The sequence below is a fragment of the Callospermophilus lateralis genome, chromosome 6 (assembly GCF_048772815.1).
Source record: "Callospermophilus lateralis isolate mCalLat2 chromosome 6, mCalLat2.hap1, whole genome shotgun sequence".
Classification (NCBI taxonomy): domain Eukaryota; kingdom Metazoa; phylum Chordata; class Mammalia; order Rodentia; family Sciuridae; genus Callospermophilus; species Callospermophilus lateralis.
The window spans coordinates 8297370-8315547 of NC_135310.1; the positions used below are offsets into that span (position 1 = coordinate 8297370).

The 18178-nt window shown below is 62.7% G+C and overlaps 1 protein-coding gene across 1 annotated transcript; it reads left to right on the forward strand.

Annotated features, from left to right (window-relative positions):
• The first annotated feature begins 1230 nt into the window (after positions 1-1230).
• On the forward strand, positions 1231-15412 carry LOC143401729 (FERM domain-containing protein 1-like). The gene is made up of 13 exons (XM_076859356.2): positions 1231-1463; positions 3188-3341; positions 3859-4002; positions 7349-7439; positions 8833-8909; positions 9153-9229; positions 9935-10121; positions 11101-11256; positions 11862-11927; positions 12669-12843; positions 13628-13900; positions 14614-14693; positions 15170-15412. Exons 1-13 carry the CDS (start codon positions 1231-1233, stop codon positions 15410-15412), a joined length of 1956 nt encoding a protein of 651 aa, XP_076715471.2.
• Positions 15413-18178: the final 2766 nt, after the last annotated feature.

The window sequence follows — 18178 nt, forward strand, 5'->3', positions numbered from 1 at the left end:
CCAAAGCCTGCACTCCGGGTGCCCCCCCGAAAGCCTGTGGGACTGGGACAGGTCCTGCTCCACCCGCGTAGATGACACAGCCCTGAGCATGACTCCAGGGGAGAGGGTCAGGAGGGCCAGTCCAGGCCAGAGTCCACCCTGGTCCTCAGGTCCCCATGCTGCCCAGGGACCCCACACCCTGTCCTCAGGTCTTGAATGCCAGTCCCAGAGTCCCCGTGCCCTGTCTCTGTAAGCAAGGACATGGCAGCAAGCGGGGGTTCTCGTCCTCCTCCCTTGGCCTCTCGGACACTCCGATGTGCTCAGCCTCACAGCCGCCCGCCTCTCTCAGACATGGCTGCCCTGGTGCCTGTAGCAGGCAGCTGCTGCCTTCCTCCACCCCTTAGAAAATGCTGCCCTCTGACCAGGCACCCATTCCACCCCTAGTGATGGGTCCAGATGCCTGGACACTTAAGTGCCACCCGAGGGGCAGGTGACCTGGGCTCTCTGTCACTTGGCATGGTTCCTGGAGGCAGACCCTGTCTTCTGTAGGTCCAGGAGAGGAGCTGGCCTGTCGACTCCGTCCAGCAGAGTCGAACAAAAGAAAGACAAGGACCCGATGGAACTGTGTCAGGTTTTATTGAAGGCGCAACAAGAGGAACCTGGTACCAAGAAAGTGCGTAGTATATATAGGACATAGGAGCCAATCACAGAGGAGGTCACATCTCAACCTTGTGGACACATAATAGGAAAGACAGGAAGCATTTACTGGGCCCGAGCTCTTGTGGTTTCTACCGGCCAATGGGGTGGACTTCCTGGTACAGGCACAAACTTGTTTACGCCAAAGGCGGCTGATTTGGCCCAAAACCAAGCCCCATCTTTCCTTGGACAGGGGACAGCCCTAGGCCACAGGAACTGTCCCCGACACTGGCCCCTCAGCGGCTCTGCAGTCCCTGTCCTGTGGGGGCAGGTCCTGCCCACGGCACTCCCACCTGCAGGGAAGGAGGGTGGCCAGCCAGGTGAACAGGGATGTGAATGTCACACCTGCTGACCTCTGTCCACAGCAGGGCTGACCCCTGTGGGACCTCTCCCAGCCCTGCCACTGCGGTCAGTTAGAAAGGCAGAGGCAGCTCCAGGGGCAGGACAGCCAGGGCTGTGGGGGGCCCATCCTGCTCGTGGGACCTTGGGTTGTCACTGGGGCCGAGGGGCCTGATCAGGTCTGTGTAGGCAGGAGACAAACACCGGGCCCTGCCCATGGCGCCGGCACAGTCCCTGGGTGGCTCTTTCCTGCGGGCAACCTCGTCCCCAGCCCCAAACGTGAGCCGCGACTCAGGACTGAAGATTGAGGACTCCCCAGCCCGGGGCTCCTGCACCCTTCTGGAAGGTCCTGCCCAGCCCGGAGGGTCCAAGGGAGGCGCGTGGGAGTCGGAGCCCACCCGCGGATGCCCCCATGGAGCCTTGTGGACCTGCGAGGTTGTCCAGCTCAGGTTAGGGCACCTGGTTAGTGCAGTCCCCACATGTGACCTGTCCTGTTGGCTGCTGCCCTCTTGGCATGGCAGTCTCAGTCCGCCACGGGAGTTCAGAGCACCCCCTTCCTTTGTCTTTCTGAAAGGTATTCCCGTGTTGCTTTTTCAAAGCCTATCCCTCATGGGCGTAAAGAACTGAGAAGCTTGAGTTCTAGAACATTCTCAGCAAGCCCATCTACAAGATGACACCACTGTCCAGAAGAAGGGAGAACTGGGTGGAGGAGGACTGAGTGCCCGTCTGGAAAGAGGCCTGGCATCTGCCTTGGCATCTCCATGTGGAGCCCCTCACACCTGAAATCCCAGCCGTGGCCAGTAACTGAACAAGAGTCCAGGGGACAGTGCACCCCGTCAGCACAGGGCTCCTGTGTCCCCACATCTGTGCACCAGCCAAGTTTGGATCAAGGATATTTGGGAAGCACTGCGTTTGGCCGGGAGGTGGAGGCTTCCTGGCCTCTCTTCCTAGCCCTGCGGTCCCAGCTATCGGCACAGTCACTCTGCATCAGGCTTTATAAGTCACCTCAAAGTGATTAGTTATTCACAAAATGAGTGCCATTTTAAGCAAGGAGCTTGACTGTCACCAACTTGGGGCTCTGGGCAGTGTGTGGAACCCGTTCCTGCAGATAGCAAGGCCAACTAACTGTACCTACAAGTGCTGTGGATTTGGGGTATCTTGCCATGTTTCTGTTTTCTCAAAGGACAGAAAGCTGTTGTCTTCTTGATGAAGTGTCCCCTGACTGTCCCTCAGAGGTGTTGCTGGGCTGTAGGGCATTCTGGGTAGCCCGTGCAGCTCTGGGTTCTGGGCCTGAGACATGCCACTGTGCTGGGGTCCATGGATTGTTTATCAGTGACGACACACGTTTCTCTTCCTTTTGGCTCGGAGAAGACACCACCTATGACACATGGGCACCCACACCCACCACAGGGCTCTGTGGCCGTCGACCACCCCCGCCCAGCCGTCCTGGCTCTCTCCCCATCACTACCTCCTGTGTTCCCACAGCCTCGGGGGCCTCCTGTGCTCAGACACTGCAGGAAGACAGTAGCTGCTTCCTCTGTGATGCTGCGGCAGGCGTCCGTCCACCTCCTGACCAGCATCCAGCCAGCAGTTAGCCTGAAGTGAGGATCAGAACCCAGTGTCCACCTTCCGGAGCAGTTGGCCTTGGCTGAAGGGACGCGTGCTCTCCTGTGACAAGGAGCCTCGCATTACCCTGCAGAGAAAGCAGGCCCGGGCGGGAGGGCTCAGCCTGAGTGCAGGGGGCGGTGGGCAGACATGAGGTGGAGCCCCCTGTCCCTGGGCCTGCTAATCTTCCAAAGCCCTGGATAGCCCTGAGGGTGCTGGAGTGTGGACCTCCTGAGACCAGCCAGCTGCCCCTTAGGACCCTCCTGGGTTCCTCCACCAGCAGCCTCTCGGGATCAGTAAGAGGGACTTCTCCAAGGAGGTCCTGAGACTCAGGGACGGGAAAGAGGCCCCCCAACCCTGGCTGAGGACAGAGGTCCACAAGCCAGGCCCATGGGTCCAAAATCTCCTGGACCTGAAATGCCCCCAGGGTTGGCTGCCCCGGCCAGTGGCCTCCGGGGCCTCTGCTAGTGCCTGGAGAGTCCACGGTGCCTCAGACTGATGGCAGAGGTCCCACTGCTGGCTTCTGAGAGTCCACACCCTCAATGTGCCTGCCATGGCCCACTTCTAGCTGTCCCGGCCTGCTGCAGGGGGCCGATGAGCTGGCTCTGGCCGGAGGAGTCCTCAGCTCCCAGCTAGCGGAACAGAAAGGGCCCCGCGGCAAGGTCCCTCCAGGAGCTGTGACTCCAGCACGTTCCTGGCTCTGGGGCCAGTACAAGCAGGAGGTGTTGTCTTGGGACTGGGGCACGTTCCTCTCCCATTGCCTCTTGTCCTCCTGGCCCTCCTGCTGCTCCAGTGACCAGGGGCCACCCTGGTTCTGGAGTCTATGTCCAGGGGTCTGTGTGGCCCCTCTGTCCTCTGAGAGCTGCAGGAGACATCTTGTGGTGCAGGGGTCCTGGCCCTTCCTATAGGGGCCACACAGTGGTCCCTGTCTATGGCCTGGAGTGGAGCTGCCCCTGCCCAGGTACAGTGAGGTGGCCACAGGACCGTGCATCCAGTCATCCTCCACACGCCCAGCTCACAGCCTGACCCTTGTCCTGCACAGCCACCAAGTTCCTGGCCCTTTATGGCGAGTGCCAGAGACACCAGCACAGAAGGCACAGCTGGGAGTGGGAGGGCCAGTGTCCACCTGAGCTGATGACCAGGGGAGACCAGAGACGGTGGTGCGGAGATGCCACCCAGAGGAGGCGGGGCTCCAGCCGCTCACTCCCCCTGGACAACCCTGACTCCTCTCCCCTACAGGAGCTTGGCCGGCAGAGGCTGGTCCTGAGAGAGGCTTGTATGCAGCCCAGTGGAGCCAACCCTGGGGACAGCAAGATGACCTCAGAGCACAGGGATGTCCTCGTGCTGCTGCCCGCCCAGAAGCAGCTGCGGCTGGCAGTAGGGGTGAGCAGGGCATGTGCCCAGGGGGTGGCCAGGAGAACAGTTGGGTTGTGTGTCCAGAGGGTGACTGGGGGACAGTGGGGACCACATGTCCAGAGAGTGATATGGGGACAGAAGGAGCTATGCACTGGGGGCACCTGGACTAGGGGAGACATCAAATGACCACTTCACTATGATGCGGGCCAAAGTAGCATGCTGGGGCTGAGAGCTGCCCAGTCCCCTTTAGCGTCCAGAGTCCTGGGCTGCCTGGCCCTCCCACAGCGTCCATGCCTCCCTGGGTTGACTTTGTCCCAGGGTACCTGTCTGATCCCTGGGTGTCCCTCCTGTGGGAGAAGCTGGACTGGAAAGGCTGATGAAGAAACGGTGCCTCGGGAGCAGGAAACTGGTGGCACAGTTCACCCGGGAAGCGGCCTCCCTCTGGAGGCCCTGGGTGGCTCTGCGTGCCCCCCCGCCCTGCCGCCCTCCGGTCCTGCCCTGTCCTCCACACTGGGCTTTAGTGAAATGTTGGCTTCTCCGAGTTTTCACTCCAGGGCCCCTCTGAAATCCCTGCATCGTCATCCGGCTGTGACTGTCACGGGCAGGGCCTCTTCCCCCGGGACCCCTGCCTCTCTTCCCATTCTGCAACCTCTGCCCCACCCTTCGGCCTCCCCCTCCACTTGGTGAGGACCCTCATGGCTGGACCATCCCCCTGGGGATGATGGATCACATTGTCACCCTCAGAAGTGGGGACGCCCTCACTGGCTGATAGAAAGCCCCTCCCCTTCCATCTGAGGACAGCGCCGAGGGCTGTGCCCAAAGTCACCAGAGTTACCAGATTCCCCTCAAGAGAGCGTCTGGTGAGAGAACTAAGCTAGGAGCAGCGCTTGCCGGCCCCAGAGGAGGCCTGGCCCGCAGGACAGAGCCGGCGTGGTCCAGGGACCCCGGACACAGCCTCCACAGACGGCTTTGGATCAAACTTCAGGTTGTGAAACCACACAGAGGAGCGGAAGGCTGCCAGAAGTCACTGGGGACCCTGTAGCTCTGCACAACCTGGTCACGTCCCGGCATTTAGGGTCTGAGAGGGACACTAAGAAGCAGGCCGTCTCCTTGGCACAGATGACCTCCAGCCAGCGCGTGACCCTTCTGTGAGGACTTTGGCATCCTGGGTGGATGCAGTCTCGACGCCTGCAGCTCCCCCCTGCGGCCCATCACGGGGCAGTGTGGCCAGGTCATGGTCCTCAGGTCACTGTGACCTGAGGGACAGCAGGGTCATGCAGTTTGCTGCAGACCCGGCCCTTCCCCACTCCCTGCCCTGGGGAGGAAGGGAAGTGTCCGGGCTCGGGCCCTGAACTAATCCAGACACTCACTGGTCCAGGTCCAGGGTCCCTGCGGTTGGCTTCCTTCTGGGGCCCTCTGGGCGAGCCGCGGCGGCCTAGGGGAGGCTCTTCCTCAGGCCGTCTGAGCAGGAAGAAGCTGTCAGTTCCCAGCTTTTAGCTGGACCAGGAGCAGTCCTTCCACCTTTGTAAGTGTGAATGGTGAAAATGGGGATTGAAATGCAGGTGTCTGACAGAGTGACAGGTCCCTCCAGGGGGAATTTGTTGAGGCTCCTTGTGGACAGCTTGGTGCTCTCTGAGGCAGTGACGGGCTGTGACATCACGGTTCGGGTCCCCTGGGAACCTGGTGTCTGCCTGGGGCTGCGTTTCCGTAGGAAGTGCTGGCACTTAGGTTTGTGGCAGTGCCCCAAGCACTGGAGTTCCCACCTGAGGAGGGGATGTCAGGGTCCTGGGGCCCTCTGAGGCCTGCAGTGGACGTGCTGGGGCCTCCTCCTGTGTGACCAGGGCGTCTTCTACCTGTTTCCCTCCCTGAGCTGTACTGTGAGATTCAGCCGGAGGTTGCACCCAGAACACAGTGTGAGGTCACGCTCGGGGCTTCATGGAGCCCCGGAGGGGTGTCTCCTGCTCCTACCTCCCCTCCCTACCACCCTCTGGCCCCAGAGGGGTGTCTCCTGCTCCTACCTCCCCAGTCGGGCCCTCTGCTTGGTAAGGACACAGCTGGCCAGCCCTCAGGTGCGAGCCAGGCACTGTGGACCATGGGAGCCATCGTGGGCGTCCATGTCCCCCTGTGTGTGGCTCCACTGCAGTCATCAGAAGAGCGTGGGCTGAGAAGACCTTCCCAGTGCACGTCCCAGTCCCGGTGGCCCTCACCACGTTAACTGATGCTAATGAGCCAACCTTTCGGTAACTTGTCATCGAAAAGCAGGAACAGGCCGTGCCGCTCCGGTGACACAGAGGCACAGGTAGCAGACGGCCAGGCCACGGGGCTCTGGGTTTCTAGTGGAGGCCAGGTCAGGGGCCTCACAGGGGCCCGGGGCCACCGCCACACACCTCTACCATAGCCAGCTGGCACACACGGTGTCTCTGAGTCACCAGCAGGAGATGTGTGGCTGTCCCCTGGCCGAGAGGCGCAGGGGTGAGGACAGCACTGCCAGCCTGGAGCCGAGTCTGTCAGGAAGTTGAGCAGAAGCAGTGGCTGAGGTGCCACGGTGTTGTCCGCCCGCGTACACGGTGGCATCTGAGGGGATTCCACGCAGGAAGCTCAAGGTCGGATTGGAGCAGGGACGTCACCCAGGCCAGCACGGGAGCTTCTGTAGGCTTGGAGTCAATAAATAGGCATAAGGGGTTGGCACGGGACCAGGGGTTTGAGGAGATCGCTGTGAAGTGTCCGTCAGGGAGCCATGCTGGGACCACATGAAGCAGACCGCAGGACGTGCCATAAAGAGAGGCCTCACCTGCGCGCAGAGGAAAGCACCCTCCTGGGCAGCAGCATGGACACTGGCCCTGGGCGTGAGGCCTGCCCAGTGGTGTCTGGGGGTGCAGTGTAGGATCCCCCAGGGCCAGCTGTAGGAGTCGTGTGCCCAATGGATAAGCTGGCCGAGGCACAGACTGCACAGTGAAACATGTCCTCAGGGGCCCAGGGCCCGGCTCAGACTGTGCACGGGGACTGCTAGTTAGATCTGCAGAGCGCTGGGCAGGCAGTGTGTTCCTGAGTGTTGTCAGCCCCTCCTCGGCCCCCTCCCCTGAACATCAGGTGTCTTCCCCACCTACAGATGCCCATTCCCGGGTGGTCAGGGCCATGCTTTCTGGGGTAAGGAGGATCTAGCAGGCGGCCCCCAGGGGGTGCACATTATGGGGAGGGTGGAGGGTGCTCTGTCCAATCCAGGCGCACCCCTCCACCTCCCTCTCCCAAGCAGCTCTGTGGGGTTGGGAATGACCCTGGCCCTGAGCACAAGCCACTGCTCACGTCCTGAAGCGGGGTCCCCTGAGCCTGTCCAGGGCAGTCCTGGACGCCCTGAGCACCGCCCCTGTTGCAGGTGAGGGCCAGGGCGCGGGAGCTGTTCCAGCAGGTGTGCAGCGTGCTGGGCCTCCGGGAGGCCCGCTTCTCCGGCCTCAGCGTGGTCAGAGGTGAGCAGTGCTGCCGTCCCACCTTCAGGCCCCCCTGCTCCTTCCACCCCACCCCGTTGTTGCTGGGCTTCTGGGGTCAGGCTCTGGGCGGACAACCACAGACAGGGTGTTGGGTGTGTCAGTGTGTGTGGTGTGTGCACGTGTGCTGCAAAGTGGGTGGTCAGTAGTGTGCAGTGTGCTGAGTGTGCCGTGTGAGGTGTGCCTGTGGGATGCCTGTGGCGTGTGGCATGTGTACATGTGGTGTGTCCATGCGTGGCCTGTGGTGTGTGCTCGTGTGGTGTGGTCGTGTGTGGCCTGAGGTATGTGCATGTGTGACGTGTGAGCCTGTGGTCTAAGGTGGGTGGTGCTCACATGCGTGTGTGAGGTGTACATTTCTGTGCACCCGCACATTCAGATGACACACAGAGCTGCCCGCTCAGCTTGTTGGCCTCTGTCATGTGGGGAGTGTGACAGTTACGGGGCCAAGGCGGGTGCCTGTGCAGATGCAGCCTGATTTCAAGGACCTGAGGGTAGGGCCTGGAGTGCCGGGGCGGCCCCCCAGGAAGGAGGTGGCCAGTCACAGTGGGCAGGGGAACCCGCACATGCTGTAGGACGGGGTGCTTCTCCCTGGTGGCCCAGAGGTGCTCGGCTTCCTGCTGGTTAGGGACTCCCCAGGCCTCAAAGCGAAGAGTGAATCAAAGCCCTGGTGATACCGCGCTAGGCCCCGGAGGCCGCCCCTGCAGGGGGCCAGAGCCCGCAGTGTGAACACAGCCAGCAGCTCAGGACCTTTGTCCTTCTGATTGAGGCTCAAGGTCCATACCGTGAGCTGCCCACACCTTAGGGACCAGCTCACAGGTCTTCAGCATGTGTGTGTACCATGGAGCACACACCTGTGAGGTGGACGAGTGGGGTGAGCGGGGATGAGTCATGGGAGGCCCTCAGCCAGGCTCAGCCCAAGTCGAGGCCTTGCAGCAGAACTGCCGAGGGAGCCCCCAGCCTCTCCCCTCCAGCTTCCACAGGAAACCACTGTCCTGCCCCAGTGTCACAGCAAGGCTTCCCTCAGCAAAAGCGTCCCCAGCACCCTCCCAGCCACTGGGCCCACGGTGCACTTGGTGGTCGGCGTCTGTTGGCGTGGGCAGGCTATAGGGTCCCTCTTGTTCTGTGGCTGGGCCAGGGAGCCTGGGGTGCAGGGAAGGTCTGCGGGCCCCGCTGCTCATCCTCATGCCTCCCAGAAGGCTGAGAGTGCGCCAGCCCTCCCTGGGAAGGCCATGCAGGTAACCAGCAGCGGTTGACAGGGCTGTCCCCGCAGCCAGCCCAAGGGAGCAGCCCGCACCAGGTCAGCTAGAGAAGAAGCTGCCTGGCTCGAGGCCCTCGGGAGTGAAGGTGAGTTGCTGACGAAGCCCGTCCTTTCTAGACAATGAGCACGTGTTCATGGACTTGGAGCTCAGGCTCAGCAAGTACTTCTCAGAGGACTGGAAGAGAGGAACTCAAGTAAGTGGGCTGCAGGCCAGGCTGAGCCCGTGTGGGCCTGCGGCTCCCTGCTGGGGCCCCGCCTCATCTGGGCTTGTCTGGCAGGCACACTGCTGTCCCCACATCCTCGGTGCCACACCCCACTTGGCCCTTCTCCCCGTAAAAGTAGGATGAAATACTGAGTGTCGCGGCTCCTAAGATCCTGGCGAAGGCCGGGCGCCGGGAGGTGCCCCAGGCCCGCTCTTCCTCACCCTCTCCCAACAGGGAGGCTGGAGGCCCCGCGCGCCCTTCGTCACCTCCCTCAGAGTGCAGTACTACGTGGAGCACGGGAGGGTCATGAGGTAACTGCTCCTGGTGTCCAGGACCTTGCCTGGAAGGACACCCAAGTCCAGGAGCCAAGCCATCTGCCTGTGCCTCAGAACAGCCATGTTGGCGCAGTGTGGGGCCTGACTGGGCCTTTACCTGAAGCATCTGTGCAGACGTGGCAGGAGGGGTTCCCGGGACAGGGGCGGTGGCCTCCCTCAGATGGCCACCTCGGAGCTGGCAGGACAACCAGGAACCCTGATGTTCAGCAAGACAGAGAGAGGGCTGGGGACCCTGAGAAGGCAGGTGGTCGCTGATCCCAGAGGGGGAGGGGAGGGTGCAGGTTTTGGGGAACCGGGAGGTGGGCTGAGGGCAGTGCCCAACTGTATTAGAAGATCTAGGGGAGGCCCCCTGGGCAGCCCGCCTTGTCCTGGAGCTGTGTGTGGCTGACGGCATTGGGCAGTGGGCTCAGGGAACCGGGTTCAGTGCCGCTGTGCCTGAGCCCTTGGGCAGGCCCTTCCCTCCGGGGTCCAGGCTGCTGAAGGCTGCAGCCAGGCCTGGCTGGGCCCCGCTGGGGGCAGCAGCTCTCTGCTCACGGAGAAGGGTGCGCCCGGCACTGCCCTGGGTCAGATCAGGCTGTGAACAGGGGAGGCTGGGTGCCCTGGACCAGGCTGGGGCGGGCGGCTGTGCAGACCCCACCCAGGTCCAGCCACTGGACCCCACCCAGCTCTGCTGCCTTCCAGCGACCAGGTGGCCCGGCACCTGTACTACTGCAGCCTGAAGGAGCGGGTGCTGCAGTCCCAGTGCGCACACAGGGAGGAGGCCTACTTCCTGCTGGCCGCGCTCGCGCTGCAGGCCGACCTGGGCAGCCACCGCAAGCCGCCGCACGTCGGGCGGTACTTCGAGCCGCAGGCCTATTTCCCACAGTGGGTAAGGACCCCTTGGCACCCTCCTGGGGGGTCACTGACACTGTCCCCAACAGGACTCTACGGGGTCCATGCAGAGGGGAGGCTGCAGAGCTGGGAGGGGCAGGGGGGGGAACCTGGGGGAGCCCAAGGCAGGCGTGTGGCCGCGTGGACCAGTACCCAGGGCCGACTCCGGTGCTCCTGCGCACACTTGGCCAGCTGTGCGACCTGGAGCCAGGGGCTCTCCTCCTCTGAGCCTCTGGACCTGCCCAGCTGTGAAGAACAGCCCACCTGCCCCTTCTCTCCAGGTATCCCAGGGCCCTTTAGGGGCCACTCACGTCCGTGCTTCAGCCCTTCAGTGCCCTGGGAGGGGGGGTCAGGGAGCAGAGGAGTCCACCTTGTGTTCCCAGCCCCGGGCACTGTGCCTGGCTTCGTGGGGGCACTGAGCACTGGGTTGTCCCTCCAGGGACAGTGGCCCCTGCCCTGGGCAGAGTCCTAGTTTCCCTCCCTGTGGGCGTCTCCTTGTTCCTTGTCTGCCCCAAGCAGCTGGAAACTGTCCGCTCTGCACATTGGTCACTGTGCCCAGGGCTGGGTCCAGTCCTCCAGGTACCCCGTCCCTCTGGACATGGCTGGCCCTCCTCAGATGCACGTCCCTCAGGTTTCACCCCATGCACAGACGTAGCCTCCTCCTGGGCTGCTGGGAGCCGTACGGGGAGTCGTGGCTTGTTGGGCGCACACTGCCACCTGGAATCAGCTTGTTTCTGGGTCTCTGTGGTGGGCACTGGGGGGCCCAGAAAGAGAGGGGCTTTCCTTGGGTGCTTTGGGGAACTCCACACACTCATCTCTGTGTCCCCAGCTTGGACAGTAGGCCCAGTCCTTCCGCTGGACAGCTGCAGCTGGGGAGGTCCCCTGCAATGGCAGGAGGCTGGGAGGCTTCCCAAGAAGGAGGCCAACTCAGGGGAGGGGAGGGAAGGAGGGTGGAGCTGACCTGGGCCCGTCCTCAGGTCATTGCCAAGAGGGGTGTCGACTATATCCTCCGGCATGTGCCCACCGTGCACCGCGAGCAGCAGGAGCTGAGCCCCCAGGCAGCTGTGCTGAGGTTCCTCAGGGACGCCTGTCAGCTCGAGGACGTGCCTGTCCACTTCTTCAGGCTGTACAAGGTTGAGCCCAGAGCGCTGGGGCCCAGGACAGGGGAGGGACAGAGCCCCCGTGCTGACAGCGTGCTGGGACCCTAGGACAGGGCAGGCAGAGTCCCCTGCAGAGGACACTGTAACCTGGATCCCAGAGCAGAGCTGGACCAAGTCCCCACAGGTGACGGTGTGACCAACCATCCTGGGGACGGAGGTCCTCAGGACAGGCTGGTGTGGTGAGGGAGGGAATGTGTTCCCTGGTGGCTGTCCAGAGGTGGTGTGCAGCGCTTCCACAGGGTTCCAGCGAACCCCGAGGGACTGGGGACCCGAGCCTGCTGGCTCAGCCACGGTTGTTCTGACTTGGGTCTAGTGCTGGGGCCTCGGGCCTGGACTCTGTGTCCACCCGGCCAGGCACACAGGTGACACAGCGCTCAGTCTTTGCGGAGAGGACTGGGTGGAGGTTTCTTGGGGCAGGTTAAGGGGTTCAGGCACGTTTGGGGAATGGAGACTGAGGCAATTGGCAGGGACAGCTCCAGCACACAGAGGGCCAGGGGAGGGTCCAGGACAGAGCTGGGTGGGGCATGGTGGTCTCTGGCCACCCCAGGCCCAGGGCCTCCACCTCTTGCACCTTTCAGGATAAGAAGCCTGAGCACCCCACTTTCCTCCTGGGACTCACCCTCAAGGGAATGCATATCTATCAGGTGAGAGAGGGACTCGCCCCTCCCTGAGACTCGCCCTGGCTGCCCTCCTGGACACAGTGCCTCTGTCTTGCAGGAGGTGAGCCACGCTCCGCAGCTGCTGCATGACTTGCCCTGGCCCTGCATCAGGAAGCTGGCCTTTCTGGTGGGTGTCTGCAAGGGCCCTCAACACTCTAGAGCCCCGGGGCAGATGCATCTCCGTCCTTCGGGGCACGTGCAGGCTCCCTTCCTGCTGGCTCCCGACAGCCCTGGAGGCTCTGGACATGCTCACCCTCGCAGCTGTGCTGGCAAGGCCCTGCCGGGACGGGGCGAGTAGCCGAGATGTGAAGGGAGGTCCTGATGCCCTTCTCATTCCATGTGACTCCTGGCTCCCGAGTGGGTCCTAGAGGCACATCTGTGCCCCTCTCATCCGGCTCCAGAGCTGTCACCCTGGGCCCCCTGTGACTGAGAGTGAGGGCCACTGGGTAGAATGGACAGGGAGACTCAGCCCTTTAGGTCCCACCCTGGACACTTGCACCCTCACCCAGCCAAGGCAGGGGTCTGCATAGAGGGCTGCCTTCTCATGGCTAAGGTCAGACAGCCTCCTGATCACAGTGACCAAGAGATCCGTTTGCTCACGGAAGTCAAATCTTTAAAGGGGACCTTGGCCATCGCCCAGTTAGAGGGCCATGTGATGTGTTTCCTATTGCTGGAAGGGTTTTTCAATGTATAAAGCCACATCTATTGTCCCTTCTGTCTACTCAGGGAAAGAAGCTGGAGATCCATCCCGCTGGGCTGCCCCCATCCCGGAAGCTGGTTTTCTACACGGGTTTTCCCTGGCGCTCCCGGCACCTGCTCCGGCTGCTCCGCTCCAGCCACCAGTTCTACCTCAGTGTGAAGCCCCTGCTGCAGCGGCTGCAGCTGCTGGATGAGGCTGAAGGTAGGCACCTCCCGGCCGGGGTCTGGGCACCTAGCAGATAGCTGCTCACCCCCTCTGAGGGGTGGCGATGAAGCAGATTGCCCCTAGAACTTGCCCAGGACCTGGGCCACCCACTCTGGGCTCAGCAAAAGGGTTCTCCCGTAATGGACAGTGGCCTTTCAGCTCCTGTCCCCCAGGCGCTCCGGGTGAAGTGTGGTGGTGACCTGAGCAGAAGCCTAGAGATGGGGGCGGGGTGCAGTCAAGGTGAGGGCTGCTCAGCTCTGTCCGGGCTCCGGAAGCCCCCTTTCCGACTCCTCACATCGTCGCTTGTGCAGAATCAAGGCCACGTGAAGACCTGGCTGCAGTGCTGTGCCAGGCCTGGTCTCACTCTCCCAGTCTTCACCTGGGGGCTGTTCTCACTGTGTCCTTAGAGAGCACCTGGAGACAGCCACGTGTGCACACTGCAGTCACAGAGCACGGGTGGGCGTGTGTGTGAGCACGTGTGTGAGCACATGTGTGTCTGCATAGGGGGGTGAGCTTGCACAGATGTGTTTGTCCCTGTGTAACGAGGCAGCCCTAGGGAACACCTGCCCTCAGAACAGGCTGACAGTCTGTTCTCTCCCACCCAGCCCTGTCCTGGGTGGCCGTGACATCAGGGATGCTCAGGATGAGCCTGTAGCCTGAGACAGCGAGGAAGCCCCAGGAATAGCCTTATGGGCCATGTCCCTGGGGCCAGGCCTTCCTCCACGCCTGGGCTCCGCCTGCCTCCAAACCCAGCTCTGCATCTGTCCCCCACGCCCTGCAGAGAAGAAGCACTACCAGGAGGCCTACATCAGCGACCCGCTGGAGCTGGACCCAGAGCTGGCCAGCAGGCACAAGAGAGACACTGGCCCGCACCACCACCACCGCCTCTCGCTCAGCTCTGCTGACAGCCACGGCAGTGCCCACACACTGGGCACAGAGGCCGACTCTCAGCATGCAGAATCTGGGGAGGTGTCTGTGGATGAGCCCGTAGAGGCTGAGGGCCTCTGCAGGAAGATGCCGTCCATCAGCTTCAGGGACAGCGGGGGCAGCAAAGGTGGGCGGAGAAGAATGAGGTAGCAAAGAGCCTGGCCTGCCCCAAGTGCCAGACTGCTGGGAGAGGCCAGGCTGCGTGTCACAGTGCCTCTCTGGGAACATGCCCGAATGTACCACCCAGGTCCACCTGGTGTCACCTAAGGCCAGCCAGAGTCATCTGGGGTTGCCCAGGGTTGGCAGATCTGTCACTAACCAGTGTCCACTGCTGGCCTTCACCTCTGATGTCTGGACAAGTTTTGGTCTAGACCCAGTAGAAATGACCACAGCACCCCGCTGGCCTGGAGAAGTCTGTTCTGACATTGGAGCAGACAGGGTGTCTCGGCCACAGGACAGGGAGGGCTGCTGGGGAAAAGTGGCCACCACGGCCCAGGCCTGGCTTCTCCCAGCCTCAACACAGACGTGCGCTGGGCAGGCTGTGGCCCCAGCTCTGTGGGGAGGTCCTGGGCCTCCTGGGGCAGCTCACCTTCCTCCCCTGATGGAGCCAGGTGGGCAGGGAGAGGGGCCCTGTGTCAGGTGGAACCCGATGCCCTGGGCTCTCTGGGGCACACAGGACCACCTCGCAGTGGACACTGTGTGAGGTCACAGACCACCTCGCCTGCGGGCCACGAGGAGTCGGGGCTCCAGGACACAGCACTGGGGCGGGCAGCTGCAGCCCAGCTGCAGGTGCAGGACGGGCCCTGCCAACCCCCGCTCAGGCCCCTTCCTCCTCCTCAGCCTCCTGCTCGGGGCCCTTCACAGTGGTGCAGGTCCCGCTGGCCAGGACCAGAGGCCAGAGCACCGAGGTCCTACACAAGGTAGGGCCCCCTAGGTCCAGGTTGGGCAGTGTGACCTGCATGTGACCCACGTGTGGCCCACAGGTGGGCATCAATGTGACTGTCCCCATTCTTCCCTCCATCCCCCTCTGCCACGAGTGGGATCTCTGTGGGACAGCCGTCGGTTGGGCCCACACCCCTGATTGCCGCAGCAGAGGCCAGCCAGGGGCTGTGTGATGGTAGCAGAGGACCTGGTGGCGGAGGGTGGTGGGGTGGGGAGGCGCAGCAGGGTTGAAGCAGAACTGCTGCTGCTGGAGTCAGGGGCCTCGAGCGCCTGGAGCAGAGCACCCTGGGCGGGGGCAGGTGGGCCTCAGGCCATGCCAGACAGTGGGAGCCCTGCAGGGGTCCAGTCCTCCTGCCAGAGGCAGAGCACACCCAGCAGGGAGCACAGGCTTGTGACAGCAGCTGGCCTGGCGCCCGCTGCTGAGTAAAGAGCCATGGGTGGCTTCTCCCTGCAGGTCCGGGAGGCGGAGCCCAGCGGCAGGGAGGCCCTGCACAGCCACAGCCTGGACCACACGCATCAGCTCCAGCCAGCCCCTCGCCCTGCACCTGCCTCTCACACCTGTGCCTTCAGCTGCTCCCTGGCAGGGCTGCTGGTGCCCCAGGAGGCCAGGGCTGCCCTCTGTGGCAAGAGGTCCATGAACTGTCTCTCCCTGGACCTGCTCAGGGAGGGCGCGTCCTTGCAGGAGTTTGTGGTGTAGACACTGTCCACAGGTGCCTCCGTCTGTGCCTGCCAGCCTGAGGGTGGCTCACCCCACACCACTGCCCCGTGGCCAGCCCGGGGCAGGGCGGTCTTGGCCCTTGCCTCTTCTATCTTCCAACCCCCACTTCCTGGCCAGCTTCCAACGGTCTCCCCCTGTGGGAGGTGTGCAGCCAGCTCGGACGTCAGCCCAGGGTGACGGGGGTCCTCCTTGTGCCTGTCTGTGGCCCATAAGCTCCTTCCCCGAATGATAAGTCAGGGCCTGGACATCCAGCGTCCAGGAGAGCCAGGAGTCAGTGGTGTTGACCCTGGGGCAGCACAGCAGCCTATGTGAAGGGTGTCTGGCCAGCCTCAGGCCCTGGGGGAGCCTGGCCTCCTGCACTTACACTCCCGCATGGGCCCTAAACCCAAGGCTGCAGCTCACCGCTGCACCACTGCGCCATGACCTCTCCTGGACCTTGCTTTTTGTGATTCTGCTCAGAAGTTCAGGGTCCTGCAGATGCAGGCCTCTCCTGCACTCTGGGCCCAGCTGTCTCCCAGGCCCACCCAGAGACCCTGTCACCTCCTGCACAGACACACCACCAGGTAGAGGGTGGCTCCCTGCACAGACCCCTGCCCTGAGGCTGAGGCCCCTCCTGCCCCAGGCCTCACACAGCTGGCACAGGCTGCCTTCCCCAAGACAGGGAAAGAAGGGGTAGAGAAGGGGTTCACCTGGCCTGGGGAGGGTCAGACCAGCTCCCTTCAGCTCGAGGAGCAAAAGCCCAGCCCACGTAGGGCAGGAACGTGCCCACTGAGGGAGCAGGCGTGGTGAGGGCCTGGACAGGATCCTGCCCACACAGAGATGTCCTCACATGTGCCTGCGCACCCCACATGCAGTCACACCCCACGGCAGGCGCAGGAATGCGGAGGACGAGGCCAGCGAGGCTCTCATGGGGTCAGGCGAGCTCCCAGCCACCGGCCTCGACTTCCCGGCACTGCAAGTGTTCCTGGAGAAAGGGCCCGGGGCCGGCCCTCCCGGCACAGCACCCACAGCCGAGGTGGAGGCAGCCGGGGCTTGGGTTCCCGTTCACCGACAGGGACGGCACGGCCACTGCGTCTCCTCTTCTTCCCTGGCTGCTGGGGGTCGAGGGTTGACCTGTCAGGCCGGGGTCTCTCAGCATCATCAGTGTCATCGTCACCACCAGGGCTCCCATGGGTCCCTGAGTCCTCTGCTGAGGGTGAGCAGGCACCATGGGCCATGAGGCCATGGCTGAGGGTGGGGACCCAGTGCCTGCTGTGAGGACAGTGGCCAGGACCAGGGCCTCACACAGTGAGTCCTCCCTGAGTAGCCAGGGTGACCTGTCCAGCGCCCACCCACGGTGGGGTTACCTTTTTGTTCTGGCTACTTCTCATGTCTGGGATGGGCCGGGAGCCCTAGCTGATCTCTGCCAGCCCTCCCAGAGCCGGTCACAGCCTCTCTTCAAGACGTCCCCTGCCAGTCCCCTTGGTCCTGCCCTGTGTGTCCTGCTTCTCAGCAGAGCTGTGGGCAGCAGCAGAAGGTCACAGGGAGGCTGGGACCTGCACCCTAGGTCCTTCCCGATGGGAGGCAGAGGGGGCTGCCTTCTATTTCTGTCCTTCCTCTGGGCCTGGGGCCCATGGAGAGTTGAGCCAAGTGACCTCAACCACCAGGCAGCCCTGCTGCGGCTGCAATCTCTGGTCTGCGAGGTGGGTGGAGAGGACACTTAGAGGTCGACGGGTCAGCCCCAGGCCAGGGTCTCACTTCTTGCCTCACCCAGATGCAGCATGGACGCTCCACACTCTGACTCCTAGCTAGCACACTCACTTTGTAAATGCTGCTTCTTGGGGAGCAGAGCCTGCTCTTGTGTTCCCGTCCTCTGTGCCCTGGTCAGCACCCCCACTGGAGGATGGAGACTGCCAGCTGGAGTCCAGCCTTCTGGGACAGCCTGCACAGCTCCATGACAATGCGGCCTGGACGGCTGCTCTGTGGCTGGAGACAGGAGGAGTTGGGCCTCCAGTGCCTTCCAGGGTCCAGAGAGGGTCCTCCACGCCAAGCAGCAGGGCTCAGGCAGCAGCCCGTGCAGCAGCCCCAGAAGCAGGTTAAGCTGTGGGCTCAGCAATGTGCGCATGCAGTTACAGCTTCATAAATGTGCAGGCGACTTTGCAGCTGTAGGGGGCTGGGACCCCATCCTTTTCCACTGGGCACCACCGCCCTCCTCATCATGGCTGACCACATGGAGCCTGAGGCATGCAGGGGACTCGTGCAACCCTGGGGCCACAGCTGCAGACCATCTAACTCGGGCCTGGCCGGAGGCATCCAGGGCTCAGGCCAGGTTGCAGGGGTGGTAAACTTCTGGGACTGGACAGCACAGGGCAGAGGCCATGTCACAGGGTGGGCGTGTCCTCCCCAAAGCAGAGTACCAGGGGGCAGCAGAAACACCTCCCAATCCCGCAGCCCCTTTCTCAGCCCTGGGTCCTCATCATGTCACCAGTTACCCGGCGCAGGGGACATGCCTCAGGCTCACTGCTGGGAGCTGGCCTGCCAAGCCAGGAGAGCCACGTGGTTCAGAGAGTGGTTCACAGGACCGTCTGCAAAGGCCCCAGGTTGTGTGTGGCTCGTTACTCAGGCAACCAGTTCATAAAAGTGCTGCCTCGAAATCTTGGGATTATTAGTGTTATTTTCCAGCTTTTGAAAGTTGGGATTTGATGGTTTTTAATTTTTCTCTGAACTTCCTTCAGACCTACTTCAGATTTCCCAGCCTTAATCCCA

Excerpts from the sequence above, each read along its gene's own strand:
- LOC143401729 (XM_076859356.2), top strand. The coding sequence starts at position 1,231 with ATGGCGCCGGCACAGTCCCTGGGTGGCTCTTTCCTGCGGGCAACCTCG. Across the intron at positions 9,230-9,934 it reads GAGCACGGGAGGGTCATGAG|CGACCAGGTGGCCCGGCACC; the intron begins GTAACTGCTCCT and ends GCTGCCTTCCAG. Across the intron at positions 13,901-14,613 it reads GGACAGCGGGGGCAGCAAAG|CCTCCTGCTCGGGGCCCTTC; the intron begins GTGGGCGGAGAA and ends CCTCCTCCTCAG.